The sequence below is a fragment of the Cryptomeria japonica genome, chromosome 3, assembly GCF_030272615.1.
Source record: "Cryptomeria japonica chromosome 3, Sugi_1.0, whole genome shotgun sequence".
Taxonomy (NCBI): Eukaryota; Viridiplantae; Streptophyta; class Pinopsida; order Cupressales; family Cupressaceae; genus Cryptomeria; species Cryptomeria japonica.
In genome coordinates this window covers 267450662-267470988 of record NC_081407.1, presented here as the reverse complement: position 1 = coordinate 267470988, position 20327 = coordinate 267450662, and the positions used below count along the sequence as shown (strand labels likewise).

Sequence of the window (20327 nt, the reverse complement as noted above, 5' to 3'; positions counted from 1 at the left end):
TTGAGTTGTCCCCTCAACTCAAGCACATTATTTATTTATTCCAGAAGTTATGTACATTTTCATTCTTTATTAAAGATATCAAGCATAAGACCGAAGTCATTGAAAAAGAGATTACCGATCTCTTAAATAAACTGACTACCGAGCCAAATTCTATTCAAAATTTTTATACAAAGCTACAAACTCTTATGGCTCAGCAGTTAGAACTTTGGAATGAAGAGCACAAAATAAGGATGGATATTATGACTCTTCATACATTATTTATTCCCCATTTATCATTCGTTCAAGAGCAGATCAACCAGGCTACCCAACTATCCACTCAACTAGAGGGAAGCACTTTAGATGGTTTGATTTCACTATTAGCTGATATTACAGCTCAAAATTCTTTAATGGATAGTGTCAAGGATGCACTTACCAATGCTCTCAACGATACTCGTACTAAGTATAAATCTATTTTTGACTAGTTGCCCCCACCTAATGGTAACTAGTTTTGATGTTTGTCAAAAAGGGGGAGTGTACAGAGTATACAGAGTACAGAGTTTTATACTATCTACCGAGTGTACAGATGACATTGACAGGGGGAGCATGGAATATCAGAAGCATGCAAATCAAGTTATGTACAACATATTGATAAGGGGAGTATGTATTTGAAGTATGTATTTAAACAAATGTATATACTGTCATTTCAGTCAAATTTTGTAAGTATATAGATTTTGTGTCATGACTTTGAAAGGAGTTTTGTCAAACATACCAAACTAATGTCAAAAGGGGAGATTGTTACCATTTACTAAGTTGTCATTAGTTTTATGTCCAAAGTCATCCTATATACTCTAGTCGGTTAATACTACCGAAATATTCAGTCGGTAAGTACTAAGGCTGTCGGTTACAGAAGAAAGGCTAGTCATCGAGATGAGTAATACCGAGCTGCCTACCGAGTAAAGTTCCTATGTCTACCGAGTAGCAAAGAAGGTATACCGAGTCAATCTGAACCGAGTGGAAACGTGTTACCGGATTCAATGAACCTGGACACATATGTGGAAACGTGTTACAAAATTCGAGATCAGGGAACCGTTATTACATAGGGAATTGCACTTAAAGATTTTGTATGATTTTGAGGAAGTTTATCCAATGAAATAATTTCTATGTTTATTCATTCGATAAAACATGTTTGTATGATCGATGTATGCACAAGATCACCACCTCAGAGATCTATATATTCAGAGTGATTTGAGTATCTAACATAGAGAGGGAAGATTGATGATTTGAAAATGAAAATCATGAGAGAAGATAAGATATGAAGAGTGACAGAGATATTCAGTGGTCACCGAGAAGGTTTTTTTGAAAACAGCTTAAGGGACAGAGTATACAGAAGAGGTCACCGAGTTGATTTATCAATTACCGAGGTATGCTATGAGCATGGTAATTTCATATTGAGCACATAGAGTCTGCTATAACATTTTAGATGTAAAGTTGCAGATATTTTGTAAAGATTTTGATTGAATTATTTTGAGTTGTGTTAGAAACCTTTAATAGGGTAAAAGACTCTAACAAAGTCTATAAATTGTAAAACCTTTAACCAGGTACAACATTTTGTAAAAGTGTTTGTAAAATCCTTTAGCAAGGTAGATCTAAAGATCTTGATACTCCTAACAGGGTAAGCTATCAGAAATAGCTAAACATGTAGCTCTAATTGAGCAACCTTTATTATTGCAGTAGTGAAGTTGTGGGTGCCATCCCCACCGCAGTTTTTCTCTCTATCAAAGAGTTTCTGCGTAACCAAAATATTTGTGTTATGGAGTGAAATGTGTATGGATGTTATTTCTATGATTATGTTTTAGCTTTATATATTATGAGATAAGCTATACACAGTTTATGTTTATCAGTAAGATTATTTTTGAAGAAATGTTTTGATGTACTGATTCACCCCTCCCCTCTCAGTACATTAGCTTTCCTTGTTGGACCTAACAAAAACTTCATCAACATCTCAAATTTCTTCTCCACATCTTCCACAAACACCTCATAAGGTAGGTCAAGTAGCCAAGTAGTTCTTGGCTCAACTGCTTCAATGTAGTAGTGATCTCTACTTACTAGAAAAGTAAACTCGTCTTTGTATTTTCGGACCAAATTTGCTAGAATCCTCTCCATCTCTTGCACTCTATCTTGAAAATTATTGAACCACCCTGAGTATGGGGTGTTTTATGCATCTCCATTTATCCCATAAGACCTAACATGATACCTAATTTATACCACAATAGGAGAAAAATTATCTTAAACATTATTATTAATCCCTAGAACTTCATTCATGAACATAAACACCAAACAGATAATCAGAGACCCATACCTGAATTTATATTTTCTCTTCTTTGTTCTCTCTAAGTTTTCTAGTTATTGTTGCCTCAAAAGTTCACAAAGATTAAACCTTTCTCTAGCAACAACCATTTTATGTGTAGTGTATATTGCTATCACGATGGTAGAACCCTCACAATTCTGATAGTAGATCTTATACACCAAACACTTGGTTACATAATGAACTGCTAGATCAAAAATATCCTCCACATTCAAAGCTCTTCTATCATACACTGAACCAGTAAGCTACACAAAAATATCATTTTTCACCATCTTCACTAGAATAGTATCAGTGGAGCACAAACTAGTCAATGCCCTAATGTCATCCTTCATAATTTTATATGGTTGGTCAAAATACATCACATCATTATGAACCTCAATCAGAATTATTTTAACCCATGCTTCATCATAGCTAAAAGAAAGAAATTCATTCCAAACGTTTAGACCCATCTCCGGAATAGTCTTGTATTGCTTGTTGAATATACTTAGGTCATCTTTTGTAAGTTCCTTCCATACATTTTTAAATTTCACATGACAGATCTTTGCAAGGGGCACATGAATATATTCCCAACATCCTTTGTGTAATCCACAACTATCGAAACCTTAAAATTGCCCCTTCCCTATCTTTCACCATTGCCACATAAGGATATTCAATGCAGGATCAACATTAATGAATGTAGTCGTTTTGCACTTTCATAGACTTAACTGAAAACCTAGAGTATGTAAAAACCCTTCAAACACACTTGTCACACTAGAAAATTCATTTGCACTACAGATCTCTTAAATTCCACAATGTCACAAGTGATAAAAATGAACTTAAAAATCCGATTTATCCATTGCATGCACCTACTTAGTGTTTTATTGACTTAAATGCATTTTACTGTTATAACTCAAAAGTTGATACTCTGTTTCATTATAATCCACAAACCAAACAACACTGTAGATCACCACAAACATTTAGAAAACCTCTATAGATATCTTCATAATCTCTTTCATGCTGAAAACAACTCAGCATCCAAACCGCAAGGGGGTCCATAAGATCTTCAATCAGTTCTCCCCATCAGATAATGCATATTTTCTAGTTACCAGAAGAGGAATCTACAGTAGTAGGTGCAAAATCATCCTCATTCTTTTCTTCCACCTTCTTATTTGATTTATTCACCCATGCCATCTTCTTCTTCTCCTTTTCTTCATTGATATTAATCTTCTTTATCGAACTAGTAGTCTTCTCATTCTTTCCTCTACATAGTAGTCTTCTTTATCGAACTAGTAGTCTTCTCATTCTTTCCTCTACATAACCTAGCAACGTGTCTTGATTTATTGTAGTTATAAAAAAGTTAAACCTTTTTGTAGACCATTTCCATTTATTCTAACATTTCCATTCATTTTGACACTTCCATTCCTTCTGATATTTGACCTGCACTCAACAACCTTGTGCCCAAACTTGTTGCATGCATAACAATATCCATTGAATGATTGAACATTTCTACCATAGTTTGTATTCATATATTCATTCCATGCCATCATGCTTCTACACTCATTTTCCTTATGTCCAAACTTATTGCAAGAATAGAATTAACCACTAAATGACATATCTGATATGACTTCTACATTCACTAGCTCTATGTCCAAACTTATTGCATGAAAAAAAATTACAATTAAAGGATGATGTATAGCTGATTTGAGCAAGATGAGTCTTCTTGAAATTCTTCATGTTCTATATCAAAATAAAATTCTTGTGATCTTCATTATATTTTGTCAATTCATCCTCGATATTTTCCTTTCCTTTATCCTCTTTATTGGGAGTCTTAGAGCTTTCACTTTTTTCAAACGCAAGTCCACCTTTATCTTTATTTTGCTTCTAAGCACTCATCATCACATCAAGTACTTCACTTCCACCTTTAAGCTTCACGCCTTTGTCAATTTGTTATTTATCTTATTTCAACTCTTTCCTCAACATGTTCATCGTTTCTTCAAGTTTGGTGTATTCTTTGGATTTGTCATGTAGCTTTGTTTCATTGTCATCAATGGTCTTCCTTCCTTCATCAAGTAGATTTCTCAGATAGGAAATTTTCTCTTCCGCTTTCTTGCATTTATCTCTTCTATCATCAAGATCTACTAAAGCATGCCTCAATTATTCATCCATATCTATTACAACATCAATGCCCAAGAACTTTGATGGGTCTGCCCAAAATGTCTGCCAAGCTGGAGGTGGAATCATCTGTGACCACTTGGGGAATACTGTGGCAGCTTACACGGGCAACCTTAAGAACCATACTGTCACCCAGGCGAAGGGAATGGCTCTCCTATGGGGTCTGACATTTGCTACATCCATTGGCATTAAACATCTAGAAATTGAAGGCGACTCGCAAATCATTATGGAAACGGTGAGTAGTAGATCTGTTGTTGGGTGGAAAGTTGATTCTATTTTGAGGGATTCCAGGATGCTTCTGGCTAATCTTGATGGATTCACCATTCGATATATCTTTAGAGAAGGGAATGCAGCTGCAGATTCCATGGCGGTGGTGGGAAGGCTGCAGAACGACTTACGATGTTGGAGGAACCCCAAACTGCTACTAGTAACCACCAAGGTGATCTTGGAGATTGAAAAAACCAAGTCCAATGATGAACCCATATAACCATTACCAGATGAAGCGTGCCAATTTTCAAATTTCAAATTTAGAAGGGAAACCCGCCCATCATGGGCTCGGTTTGCCACGTAGCCACGGATGGCCTTGTCATCACTCTCAAAAGGGGTTTATCAATGAGGATAGTACTGATATCGGGAATGGTAATTTCCTAATTATCATCTGGTCGGAGTTTATTGGTGGTATTAAAGGCGACGACTGGGATAAGTCTAATCACATTGGCTGGATTGAGGGTCCACACGAGTATAGTAAATTTCAAGATTGTGATATCTACTTAGGCATAGGTTGCAATAATCACATCATTTATTGCGTGATTTTATCTCAGGATTGGATAAGTTTTTATCACAACTCTGCTCTTGCTTTGGTTCGACTTTGTATTTCTGCTACCCTATTTCTCCTCTACTCTACTAAGCTGGAGGAAACGTCTATGGGGGGTGACAGGCTAAGACTGGAACCCGACAAAATTGACGATTTTAAAGCGAAGCCAACAGTGTGGTTTATTTGTTCAGAAGGCGAGATCAACAAATTTATGGAAAGCATGAAAGGGAACGATGAGAGATTGTCTAAGCAATTCATGGCTTCCTAGGAGAATAGAAGGGTTACCATGGGTGGTATTACCTTCGAAATAAATGAAGAAGTTATTTCTCAAGCGATGGGTCTGTCTATGGAGGGGAGGAAATGGAAGAAACAAAGTCGCATTTTAGATACCACCAATCTGAACCAGCTCTTTTGTGAAGGCAAAAACCCGGTGAAGAGGGCGGGCGGTTTCAACCGGGAGGAGCTTCTACCTCCATGGGACAAGGTCTGCTATATTGTTATGAAATACTTCACTTTGGAGGGAAGGTATGAAATCTTTTACTATTACCACCTCCCGTTCCTTAACCACCTTAGAAACAAGGATTACATCTCCATTCCGTTTTTCCCGCTTCATTCGTTGGATTCTAATGTTAAGGATATTGCTGAGGCCAAGAAAAAAGGAAAAGACTTCCCCATTCTGCACCAAGGCCTCATCCTTGGTCTCTACAACTTCTACCTGGCCCTTTGCTCGCCCCGAACTATCTCCATCTAGAATATGACTGATAACTGCCCCTATTATTGCTACCATTAAACCTGATGCAAGCCCTCCTCAGCTACTTGAAATTGGATCTTGCAGCAAGAGAAATAAAAAATGTCATCCTGAGGATGTTAGAACCCCCCAAAAAAGTTAGAATCCAGGAGATTGATTCCGATATAGAAATTATGGATGAGGCCAACACCCCCACCGTTCAGTGAGACTGGCCTCCAAACCTCTTGAAAAATCACTAAGAGACCCCTCCTCTTCCCATGAAATTGGGAATTCAATCCCTTCTGAGAATGTGGCCCTATTCCAGTCTACCTCGACCCCCCACTCTGTCAGCTCCACTCATGCCTCTGAAACCCCGAAAAATTCTATGAGTCTGGAGACCGGCCCCAAATCCCAAATAAATTCTCCCTCCCCGACTTTCAGGTTCGAGAAAATGATGGTGGTGAAGGAAGTGAGAAGCATAAAGGAGGAAGAAGAAAACAACTTGGTGGATTTGGGCAAGAAAGTGGAGGTTTTGTTTGATAATGTGCAAGAAATCACCAGTAGGATGGAGGCAATGGAAAACAAGCTACAAGACGTCTCCAAGTTTGCTTTGAACGTGATGCATTGCTCGGCGACCACTCTGTGTCTTCTGCAGGAAAGTTCTAACAAATTTTAAATCAAGGAAGACGAGGAGTACAAGGCCCTTTTCAAAATCCTCACCAAAGAATGGGCTAGGAAGCTCCTCCCCAAGAGGAGCCATGGAAAAAAGAAATAGTCTGTTTCTATGTCTCAGAAGTTTGGTTTTTTGTTCGGTCCTAGCTACCTACGGGCTGATAGTTTTATGTTTTGTTTATATGTAAACTTATCCACTTGTTGCCTTGCATGGAAAAGGTTTAAAATGTTTATTATGACTTTTATATATCTGTAGAACTTACATAGAATGATCATAGTTTTTGATAGAGGAAAGTAAGAGGGCTATAATTTTGCCGATGTTCTGCTGACAGTTGGCTTGCCACTGTTTCCTTGTTCTACACCTAGGTCAGCCCCCTTGTTTTGGCTGCTTTTAATATAAAAAACATCAATGCCCCACTCATGTTGTTCCATAATATCCTAACCTCTTTTATAATAAAACATAGTGTTTAATTCCCATATCTACCTCAATTGTTAGGTTGTTAACTTAGGAATCTTTCTCTGATACCAATTGTTGAATAGAATCACAAATGAATGCCGATATTTTTATATGGAAAACCCAATGAGGGGAGACACATGGTGAGAACTATCTCATTATATGAAGAATAGGCTACAAAGTTTAGGTTCAAGGCTAAGGATCTCACTGCCCTTGATGCAGACTTGCAAGATTGAGGCACACAAGCTTAGGGAAAGATACAAAAGACTTGCAAACACTGAAGATCACTTCTTTAGGATAAGATACATTACAAATGAAAGAGATACAACAATATTGTTGAACTATAGGCAGCCACATCCACTGATGTGTGGATTATAGTTATTTGTCAAAATAATTCTGCACTACTGTATTCACGTATCTTTGCATAGCTTCACAAATCTTTGCACAACTCATACATCCATCTCCAACATGAGTCCATCCTTTATATACCATGTACAATCATAATAACATCAATTAGGTCGGCTTAATTAGATGCAACGTGTAAATAAAGAACACGACCAAAAACCAACCTCCTAGGCAATGCATAAGACAAATGAAACATGTGAGGCATCACACCATGTCAAAACACCTTCCAAACCTTTCCAAGGTTAACTCCTATGCAACCACACAAACAAAAACATCATAAGTAGGCTCTAAAAGAAAACGCTATTGATGCACACTAGCACAACTTACTCAAGATGCAATGCATACCACCAAGAATACTTATGGATGCACAATATAGCATCACTTGTCATGAAGAAAGCTAAATAAACAAACTACATCAATCAAACCAACTGAAGGAAGACAAATGTAACACATTCTTATACATTGTCACTCTGTTATAGTACCAACTAGAACTTATACCAAAATATCTTCACTTGTAGACCACTTGAGCATTTCAAAATTGAGATATAATAGGAATTTATATCCACTAACATCATATTACAATTGCATGAACAAATGAAACATATGCGCCACAATCCAGACCAAAAACTAATTGACAGACTATTCATCGAAATAGTGACACTTAGCTGAATACCAATTGTGAATATTAGATATCATCACCAAAGCTTTAGAAACTTCATGATACACCATTATATACCTTTTAAAGCATTCAAAAGTAGACTCCACATATCCGCATGATCACATTACTAACCCACTGTTACTGCATTATACTAGAGTACATCTGGACCAAAGAGTATTACGAAGTTACACATCTAGACCAAAAGTTTGACATCAATGACAATATGAACTCATATTTGCAACAACTATAGCTTTGTTTTAATGCAATACAAAGATACCTCGTAGAATTGAACCAATATTTTGTTTTTTCTTAAAAATATTTCATAGATTATCAATTCAAAGGGTTATTGGAAAGATAGAAATCTATAACAAATTGAGAATTTGAATTTCAAATTTTGAGTCAAAAGAATCATTGTTATGTTAGGTTATACATAACTTATATTTTTAAATTTAATTAATTTATTTAAAATTATTTTATTCATGCAAAATTAAAGTGGATATAAATAGGATATATTCTCTTTATAAAATTGGATTCCTATGGTTTATGCATGCTAAGTAGTGATATAGAATTTTATATGGATATTTAATAATACTAGTGCATGTAATAATTGAAGATTAAAAATAGAAAACCTATTAATAGGATGTAAGTTGTGTTGCAAGGTGTGCGCCCTTGGTCTCCTTATGTTGTGCAGTACAGTGCTCAGGTTTGTGACATGGCTTAACTGCCTCTTGTGGATTCTACAAGTCTAGTGGTTGTATCAGGTATTAACAAGTCGATCTTTTGGTGTAACAACAATCACACTTTTAACAAGTGGTATCAGAGCTTGGGTCATAGGTTCAAAACTCCTCACTTACGCTGGGGGGATTGTTGCAAGGTGCGTGTTCTTGACCTCCTTGTGTTGTGCAATGCAACACTTGGGTTTGTGACATGGCTTAACCACCTCCTGTGGATTCTATAAGTCTAATGATTGTATCAAGCATTAATAGGTTGATCTTTTGGTGCAATGACAACAATATTTCTAACAAGTTGTGCTTTTCAATGGATACTCTAGGCATAGAGAAACTACATGGGCATTATAATTCTAATCTAAATTAGTCATTCTTCTTTTCTTCTTCTATATAAGTAATCATTGTATATTGTAAAATCTTTGGATCTTTCTCTCAAAAATTAATTTTCAATCTATGAAAAATTAGTTCTTTAGGTAATAGTAGTAGATAGAGAGAAAATCCTCAAGAAGGGGATCATGCTTTTAGTGTAGAATTCTTGTTAAAATCTGGTATACTAAAAATTAATAAAGATATTATCTTCTCTGAAATTTTTCTTCCTTGAATGGTGTGGTGTTTTAACTCGCTCTTATTTTAAATTTTTTGAATTAATTCTATGAACACTAAATAAAAAATAGCTTAATTGAATTTTCTATAGTGCATTAAATTTGTGTGTAATACAATAATTTGGTGTATTTTTCACAATTTAGTAAAATCCTTCAAGTCTTGCATCCATTGTGTTAATAATTGAACAAAGTTGACCATGTTACTATAGTTTTAAATTAAATTCTTAAGGTTTCAACATAAAGACCAAGAGTTGTCCATCTAAGACAACATATTTATAAATTTATACATAGATAGGAATTTAGTTTATAATAGAGTTAATTTAAAGCACACAAAAAAGGAAAAAGGAAAAAACAAAGTTCCAAAAATCATCCATTCAATTTATATAGAATTTCAAACGACAAAAGGCCTTCCTGATCAAACAAACCACATAAGCCAACTAAGAAATAAAACACAATTCTAATCCAATTTTCAAGATCTTGGAGGTGATAAAGATTTTTTAAAGCTATTATTTTTAGAGAGGTGGATCAATTTTACTCTAGCTAGATGTTGAACAATGTTCATTGAACTATCAATACTCCGCAATCAATTCACTTGTCAAATCTACCTACTTCACATATATAATAGACAAATCACTACAAAATAATCCAATTAGATACAACATCGAATAAATCATAAAATCATCCTATCCAAATAATTCAATATCAATATACATCATCCATAATCCTAATACACATACAAATGGCAATATAATAAAGCACTATGATAAACCTATCATGATAGCATAATACATGCATCTCCATAAAAATAACATGTTCTAGATGCCAATCATAATATTAGTGCATTATGACCTCACATAATTACATAATAAAATACATCAAGACCTCAAAAGAATCTTGGCACACCACAATATGTTTAGACATGGAAGTTGTATAAACATGCATGGACTAAAGTGGTCACACCACTAAATACAAAAATACTTTAATATACTTTAATACTTTAGAATGAACAACTATTAAATAAAATGGTGAAGATGAAACACCAATAAGCACTCAAAGAAACATACACAAGTGTGACATATGGATAATTGAAACCACGATGCTAATGACAATCAACTTAAAGTATTGAATGGGAAGGCATTACGTTTCGTCACAAGTCTTCTTTTAGTTTTCTAATATTTTAATGCATTGTTAAATGAATGGCATATATATCTCTTTAGCTATGTTAATAAAAAAAAAATTAAATCTTAAATTTGGAGGGAAATGAACATAGAAAAAAATCAAATCTTAAATTTGGAGGGAAATGTAAAAAGGATAGAAGAATGTGTGTATTCAAGTGACATTTTTTTTTTCATGCACTAGCTACATTATTTTAACCTTCTATTTTCTATAGTTTATTTTTCATTTCTATAGTGTCTTCACAATGAGGGAGGAGAGCCCAACAATTGAGTAGGCATTCATAATTGTGATAATATTACATTTGAAGTCTAATATTTTGAATAATTAGCTGATAGGCTATTTTATGTGGGAATTTTCCATAGGAAATGTTTAATGTCTCATGCCAAATAATTTTTTGGTGTCAAATTCTGGTGCAAATTTTTTCCTACCCTTTGTTGTTATCAATGAATGTACAAAATGCTACAATTTGTTAGAAGGGAAATAAGTAAAGATGGATGTTATTAATTGATGCACAACCTTCAAATGCACTGCCTCCAGTGGCTTTAAATATAGCACAATAGATCTCGAACATACCAAAATGGATCTTGCCATTGCAAAATCTGCCTATATTTTCTTATTGGCATCTTGTCTAGAATCTTCCAGTAAGTCACTTGGCATGGTTTCACTGAAATTTTTCTTCTATTTTGAAACATTTACGTGACCGCTTCATTTCCTATTGTTTTATTTCATTCTAAAACCACTCAGTTGCTAATTGTCAAATGAAGACAATGGTTTTGTGGTTTTATCTATGAAGTCAGCTACTATTGCTGTTGTAAAAGCAATTATTACCAGACCCTTTTTTCATACAGTTATTAGTAGATGTTGGATCATCTGTGTATGCAAAACTAATTATTGCTTATTTCCAAACCCTATACAATGTGCAACATATTTCTACACAATTTTGTGCCATTATACACCCTAATATTTTTCTATGGCGTGCAACATATTTCTACACAATTTTAGGCCATTATACACCTTTATATTTTTCTAATTATAAGTTGTCTTTTCAGCAAGCCATTTTTTCTTCCACATGTTTTGGTGATGCATAGAAATTTACACCCATTTCTTTGAACTCAAGGTAATTTCGACTTAAATTTAAATATAGAGTGGGCCCATAGATAATGGGTGTACGTTGCTGTCGAGGGTCTTGTCGATTCTTTTCACTCAAACAAATATAAATTATCAAATGATCAATATTAATTAATAATTCGAATTCTCAAATGATAAAAATACATTTTCTTCTAAATAGATCTTGTAAATCAATAAAATAGATTAAACATTTTTATAAATAAGTTTTACTAATATAAGAAAAAAATTACATTAAATTTTATATTTCAAATTTTATTTAAAAATTTAGATTTTCTATTTTTTGTTTTATTTATTTAATTTTTTTGGTTCTTATTCCTTTAGTCTAATCATTTATTAAAAATATCCTAAATTAATAAAAGTAGCCCATTCAAATAAAGACAAAGTAAAATACAACAATTCTAAAGTAAATGAGGTAGTCTATCAAATTTATCATTTAATGTAAAAAACACTAAAAAATAATATTTTTTTCCAAGTAAAATTAAAATTAAAATTTAAAAATAAAATAAATAATCCTATAAAATAAGATAACTTTCAGTTTTCAAGTTAATAAAAATGGCTTTAAGTAAAATATTTTATAATTAAAATACAATAATTCTTAAGTATATAAAGTAATCTATTATTTTTAATTTAGATATATTAGACATATTATTTACAGTAAAAACATAATAAAAACTTAATAAAAAATAAATAATGTTCAAAAGAAAATAATTCTCAAGTTAATTAAAATAGTATTTAAGTAAATAAAAATAAAACAAGTCTAAAAAATTATTAATTATAAGTTTTGAGGCAAAATAGAATAATTGCATATGCAAATAAAAAATGGCTCTATGAATTAAAAAATAAAATAAATATTTTATGATTTTAAAATTGGCTTAGATAAACCAAAAAAACTTCAATATATGGCAAACAACAATTATGTGGAGGCTTTGAAACAATTGTCTGATGAGGAGTAGAGGAGTGGAAAACTCAGGTTTTGAAACTAAGGAAGACAGTGGTGAGGCTGAGGATGAGGATGATGGAGTTCATCCAGTTTTGGTGTTGGGTATTTTCTACCCTGTGCATGTTCCCGACCTCTTCTTGGTGGCTACTTGCTCGAGGGTGCACCCTGACGAAACTTTGCTCTGTTTGCCTTTGGTGCGGGCTCTTTTCCCCCTCAAGGAGTTGCATGCTACCTTGACAGAGGATGTTGGTATTTTTCATGTGCCTTGGGTGCTTAATCTATGCTCCCCTAAGGCATTGCAAGCTTCGATGACCCTCCCCTCTTTTGGCGGTTGTGGCTGCAGGGGAGGTGTCGATGCTTTCTTTGACTGGATCTCCTATTTGTGGAGGGTGTGGGCTCCTTTTTCCCTTAGTGTGTTGTATGATAGGACTGGCTCCCTTTTCTGCCATGGTGTGTTCTATAGGCCGTTTGCCCCAAGCAGGTTGTGGGTGCGCATGTGGAGGTTTTTCTCCCCCTATGCTGGTTGTTGTTAGAGTAATTGGGTCTTTACTTGATTAATTAAACAATATTTGTTTAATTATTTAAGTTCCCAATTATCTTTTTACACTTAAGCTAACATTAGGCGCATATTAATTAATTATTTTATTAATTATTATGTGCAAGCCTAGGGTTTTCCCTTTTTAGGGTTTATTGACCTATTATAGGCTAATTTTTCTTTTCATTGTATTATCTTTTCACAATACATTTTTGGTGAATTGGAGCTCTCATCTTTTGAGAATATTTTTCCTATGTTTTGTGTGTTCTTTAGATTATTGCTTCCTTGCTTCTCCTTGTAACAAGTTATTCGGCTTGCAGAAGATCTTCAAGCTACTGTGGGGTTGTATTTCTCTACTCCAATATGGTATCAGAGCTTAGATCTGCAGCTACCTGTTCCTGTTTTTGAGAATTTTGCATTTGAAGCAGATCTGGCGTTTTAGGCATTTTTTGTGTGCTTAGGGTTAAGGTTTTTTTTTGAGCACTTTGGGCCTAAACAGACCTCACCATCGTGCTTAGAAGGGCCAAAAACCCCCATAGTCATATAAAATTTGTCCATTTTTGACTCCTGAGCATTTGGGTGATTTTTTTTCTCCCAACTAGGTCGTACGGGCTTTGGCACACAAATCGAGATTTTTTTTTTTTTTTTTTCCTTTTTACGGCATGCATGTCGGAATTTTGATTTTTTTAAAAAAATCACAAAAAAAAATAAAAAACCTATCAAATGGGGTGGAGAGAAATTTTTTTTTTTGGGAATGCGGTTGTCAGAAGGTACCGCATGCCGCTGTACGGCGCCTGCGGCCCTATTAGCTCGGCCCCGCCAGCCCCCGTCGGCCCTCCGGCTTCCTCGGCCCCCGCCGGTAGCTTTGCCCAGCGCTGCCGCCTGCAGATGCCGCTGCCTTTGCGGCCCCCTTCGCCAAGCTGCCCACCTCCCCGGCCATCGCGCCTAGCGTCGCCGCCTCCCCGGCCGCTGCTACCAGCCGCCATTGTCGCTCGCTGGTGGCCCTCCTCCATTGGCCACCGCCCAAAAGCTCCGCTCCGCCAAAGGCACACCACCTCCGCTTGGCCCGAGCGCCACCTTCGCCCGGCCTGCCACCACTACCTCTGCCCTCCGACCACTTCCTCCTCTCTCTAGCCTTTTTTGAGAGGGAATTGGTTTTTTGGGTCTAGATTGAGCATCCGAAGTCAAATTTTGGCGAATGAATAGGCGTCGGAAGGCTAGTTCTGAGCCGGACGTCGTGGAGTTGGATTTTTTTTCCGAATCTACTAATTGATTGTACTTTTTTCTAGTCAAAGTCGGCCTTCTTTTTTGCACTTTTGGGGCTGTAGAATGGGCAAACAGACTCCGTTTTTCGAAAACGAATAGGCTTAGCATGCTCTATTCAGATTTGTGATATTTTTTTTCATAATTTTCACCAGGTACATGAGATATCAGTTTGAAGTTTTTTTGCTTATGCACTACTTCGGTCTCATTACTATGTACTAGGGTTTGGGTTTATCTATTGTGAGGGGGTGTTTTTTCTCGCTTTCTGTTATTTATATCAGAAATCAAGAACACCAAAACTCTCAAAACAAACAAACCCTTCTGCATCTTCTGTATATATATGTATATATATGTATAAATATATACACACATACACACACATATGTATGTATAAATATAATATATATACATATATACATATATACATATATACATATACATACACACACATATATATATACACACACACATATATATACACACACACACATATATATACATATACATATACATATACATATACATATATATGCGTGCATGCACACACACACATATATTATGTACATATATACACATACACATGCACATGCACATGCACATGCACATGCACATGCACATGCACATGCACATGCACATACACATCCACATACACATACACATACACATACACATACACATACACATACATACATTCCATGTTTGGGCCTTTTGTCTTACTCTAGCATATACAAGAAAACAATATAATATTGTGTTTAGGCTCCCTAAGGAGGCTTGATATCATTAAAAACCTAGGGTAGTAGAATTTGAATCCTCTTCTTCATCTAAAGAGATTCCTTCTCCTAAAATAATGCTAGAAAGATCACCTAGTGCTAAGGAGACGCGCCTATTCTGGCTCCAAAATGATAGTACGGATTGACTAACATGCATGTTAGCCACGTGTTTTACATTGTCAATTTTGCAATTAATGACTGCGATTGACTAACCTATCACTAACATGTTGTACAAAAAGTTCATTTTGGAAGCAGAATAGACGCAGTCGTGCTAAGGAACCACGTGTATTTGTTGAGGAGTACATTGACATGGGAAAAGAAGAATTTATAAATTAAATTAATTGGTTAAAGAACAATTATCTATGGGACAAGACATCCTAGAAACTCCCATCAATCATCTAATTATATATCTTACATCTTAAAATATGGAGGAAGGTAAAATATAATTTATAAGTAGAAGGATGAAGAGTTTTTTGTGGGTAAAGATATAGAGATTGAAAAGGATAAATAAAATGAATCTGGTGTGACTAGAATATAAGATGGAGGAGAACTACAACAACAAGTACTAGAATCTCCAACAAAGTAACAATATCAATAGTAAAAATTACAAGTGGAGACCTATACAATATGCCTATAATAACAACATGATTAAAAATAAACTCAAGAAACTTGGGTGAATGTGGTAGTAAAATATTTGGACATTTCAACACTTACAACTGAAATAAAAATATAAAATAATTTTTATTATCAGTTGAATGAATTAAGATAAATGACTAATGCGATGTTACACTTATTATAGGAAAGGGCGATTGGGAGTTGACAACAAAATATGATCATATTACTAGGATTAAACTAGGTAAGAAAAATAGCAAAGAAGAGGTTTCATCCTCAATCTTATTGTTGAGACTTTGAAAATGAGAAAACAAAATATGAAAATGTTAGAAGGAAATTGAAAGAAAAGCTTGAATAGTTGAAAGGTTTTTTCAAAGACTAACATCTCCATTAGTCCAACAACATGGTACTTCTAGCACCCTACTGGTTTTGATGTCAAAAGTTGAGGTTGACTCTTTACATGAAATGAAGGTAAAATCTTAGGTGTTAGACAAATGGGTGGGTAAATTTTTGAGTTAGGCTAATGACATGATAAATTTAGGATTTAAAATGCATGAAAATATCATTAGTTGAATGGAATTAAAGATATTTTTGCACTAGTAATAGAAAAGGAGGATACATTGTATGAAAAAAACCTCTCTTTATTAAGGATATTTAATAAAAAGAGTCAAGAGAAAGAATTATTACGTAAGGAAGAGTAATTTGTGCAAAAGTTTATAAGGGTTATTTATTTTTAATGTGACTTGATAAACTATTACATGCCCAAAATAAGAGAGGAATTCAGAGAATTATATGAGCTTAAGTGCAATTTTGAAAATTCTTGGTTAATGTGATTGGTCTCAAACTTGAACATAAAGGAGATACTAGGATAAGTTCTAAGGAAGTTGACAAGGAGAATATATAAAAGAAGGTAGAGGAGCTTATTTGAGCTCTATATTTTGATGATACAAATCTAGATGGATATATGCAACTAATTGTTGAACACTATCGAATGCTAAGAAGGGGGTGAATCAAGATATACTAAAACTTAACCTATTTAACTACTGAATTATCATTTACCATATTTATGGAAATTAAGAACTAAAAACACAAAAACAATCACACATGAACACTGAGATTTTTATGTGGAAAACCCAATGAGGGAAAAACCACAGTGAGAACTATCTTACCATATGAAGAACATGCTACAAAGTTTAGGCTCAAGGCCAAGAAGCTCATTATCCTTGATGTGGACTTGCAAGATTGAGGCACACAACCTCAAGGAAAGATACAAAATAATTGTGGACATTAAAGATCACTTATTTAGGAAAATATACATTACAAATGAAAGATATATGTATCAATATTTTTAAATTGTAGGCAACTACATCCATTGATATGTTGATTATAGTTCTCTGTTAAAACAATTTTGATTTTTCCTTAATTACTACACTAATGTACTTGCAAATCTTTTCATTGCTTCACAAACACTTCACACAACATATACAACTCATACATCCATCTCAAACGTGATTCCATCCATTATATACCATCCTACTTATATGTAACTTGTAAATAAAAAATAATTAATGCAAAAATAATCTCCTAGGCAATGCAGAAGACAAATGAAATGTGTGAGGCATCACACCATGTTGGCACACTTTCTAGACCATTCCAAGATTAACTCCTATGCAACTGCATGGACTAAAACATCATAGGTAGGTTCTAAAAGATAAAACCATTGATGCACAACAACATAACTTACTCAAAATGCAATGTAGACCACCAAGAATACTTGTGGATACATAACATAGCATCACTTGTCACAAAGAAAGACAAATAAATGGACCACACCAACCGAACCAATTGAAGGTAGAGGAATGCAATGCATTCCTGTACATTGTCACTTTATTATAGTACCAACTAGAACTAAGACCAAAAATATCTTCAACTGTAGATCACTTGAGCATCTAAAAACTGAGATATAATGGGAATTTAAATTCACTAACATCATATTACAACCACATGAACAAATGAAACATATGTACCAGAATTTAGACTAAAAAATGACTAACTAACTGCTCACTGAAACAATCATACTTAGTTGAATACCAATTGTAGACCTCAGATATCATCACCGAAGCTCCATAAACTTCATGATATACCTTTATATACCTTCTAAAGAACTCACAAGTATACTGCACAGATCTGCATGATCACAATACTAACCCTTTTTTACTACATTATATTAGATGAAATTTGGACCAAAGAGTATTACAAAGTTACACATTTGAATCGACAAGTTTGACATCAATGACAACAAGAACTCATATTTGCAACAATCTCACCCTTTGTCATTGATGGAAAAACTTGTGCTAATTCAAAAACTCACTCCCCTTTGGACATCAAAGACAAAGGGTGTATCCTTACAACAAAACTCAACAAACTATATGTAACTCCCGCTATCTACAACTCCTTCTAAAAACTGAAAAACCAAAATTGTGTTACCAACATATCTGCATATGTATAAAATCAAAATTATCTTACCGAAAAATATTTAACCACTTTGGTGAGTTGGGGGTATGATACTCTTATGAATAAATTTTAGTTGAATCTTAGTGACATTCCAATCTACTCTCACAGAGACCAGAATATTGTGCCGACTCTCCATCTTAAAAAAGAGATTTTTCGCCTCAACACAATTAGCTAAAACTTTTATTGTCTTACTTAACTCTTGAGAGTCTTCATGAATCTTCACCATGATGGTGAGATGTATGTCTACCACATCTCTCAAATGACCAAAATATTTCATGATATTCTCCTTCTGATCAATCATTAGGTTTATCTTTATGTACATGTTCTCTATTCATGATCTCTTGTTACCATTTTCATCTTTCTTTAAATTCATTGCACTAGACTGTACAATCTATGTTTCCAAAGTATCTATCTAATTTTAATCTCTTTCATTGATTTAGGCCACTGGTGATAAAATTTATATACTTATTCAATATGATCTAATCTCTTCTCAAAATATTTTATACTTTCTTGTAGCTGGGTATATACATTTGTAGACTTATTTACTAGCTCTTCTAGTCTTTTCTCCTCTACCTTCTTCTCAACATGTTTCAAAATTGTAGCTTCCAAATTAGAAGCATGATTTTTCAAGCTATTAAGCAACACCTATAAGTGCTTTGCATTACTTAGAGATTTATCTAACACAACCTACATAACTCTCTCATGAAGAAACTTTAATGCATCATTGATCAATTCACTATACTCCACTTGAGAAATGATAAATTTCTTGTGGTATGATGGAGGACGTCACCCAAATGCAATATGTGAAGGGGTGACAACTAACTGAGTCCCATTTGACCTTGGGACATGGGTAGCTAAAGTACCTCAACAGTGACAACAGGTGTAAACTTTATTTGCAACTACAACAGGTTTGATGCAGAATCTCTAGAGGGTCTGAAAGATTCTCCAACATACATCCTTCTTTTTTCATCCCCTACACTCTTCTCCTTCTCCTTATCCTTCTTAGGACTTTCGTTCTCTTTTTTTCTTATGTTATTTCTTTTGTCTTCTTTTCCTCCTTTTCTTCTATTTTCTTCTTCTCCAAATCCTTTTTCTTCTCTTTCTCCTCAGTATCCTCTAGAATCTCTTCAATTATATTCTCTACATTATGTTTTATGTTCATTTGATCATCTAGATCAATCTCTGGATCAACATTTTCACTCTTCTACTCCTATATTCTCTTCTCTAGATCAGTCTTACTACTACTCTCTCCTAGACCAGATTCAATGTTTGTCTTTCTTCAAAGTCCCCTTCAAATGTTTTGCAGCCTCCATAGAATCATGTTTAGTTTGTCTAATCATCCTCTAGAGGTTGTCTGGATTAGCTACCATGATGAAGTTTACTCTCTCCTTGGTTCTGAATCTTGTATTTAATGCTTGTACAATTTTGGATCTATCCTCCTTAGATAGAGGGTTGCACACCTTGTCCAAAGAACGTGTCATCATGTTAGAATCCTTCATCAATGCATCTTTTTTTCTTGTTGTCATAGCTTGAATTAGTTTCTTGGGCATCTTGTTATAAATATCTCTAAGAGTCTTATCATAAGTAATCAAATACTTGATTGCTACTTTTTTTGTCTTTTCCCTATCAGCATGAGGGGACTCAACATACAATCCTACAATCTCATTCAATGAATCATATGCACAAATAGTAGTTACTAAACTATCCAAGTCAAGTGATTGATAATTGGGATCAGTTAGAGGAGTAACTGACTTCTTCTTCACCTACTTTCTTTTCTTGGTTAGGGTGTCTATCAGAGAGACTAGAGTTCTCTTCCTCAGGCTTAGAGGCACCG

The 20327-nt window shown here is 34.5% G+C and overlaps 1 protein-coding gene across 1 annotated transcript; it reads left to right on the top strand.

The window, feature by feature from the left end:
- The first annotated feature begins 4505 nt into the window (after positions 1-4505).
- On the top strand, positions 4506-4982 carry LOC131874083 (uncharacterized). Its single transcript, XM_059217317.1, has one exon. It carries the CDS (start codon positions 4506-4508, stop codon positions 4980-4982), a length of 477 nt encoding a protein of 158 aa, XP_059073300.1.
- The last annotated feature ends 15345 nt before the right edge of the window (positions 4983-20327 follow it).

Bases quoted from the DNA above. Each gene is read 5' to 3' on its own strand.
- LOC131874083 (XM_059217317.1), top strand. From the start codon at position 4,506: ATGCCCAAGAACTTTGATGGGTCTGCCCAAAATGTCTGCCAAGCTGGA.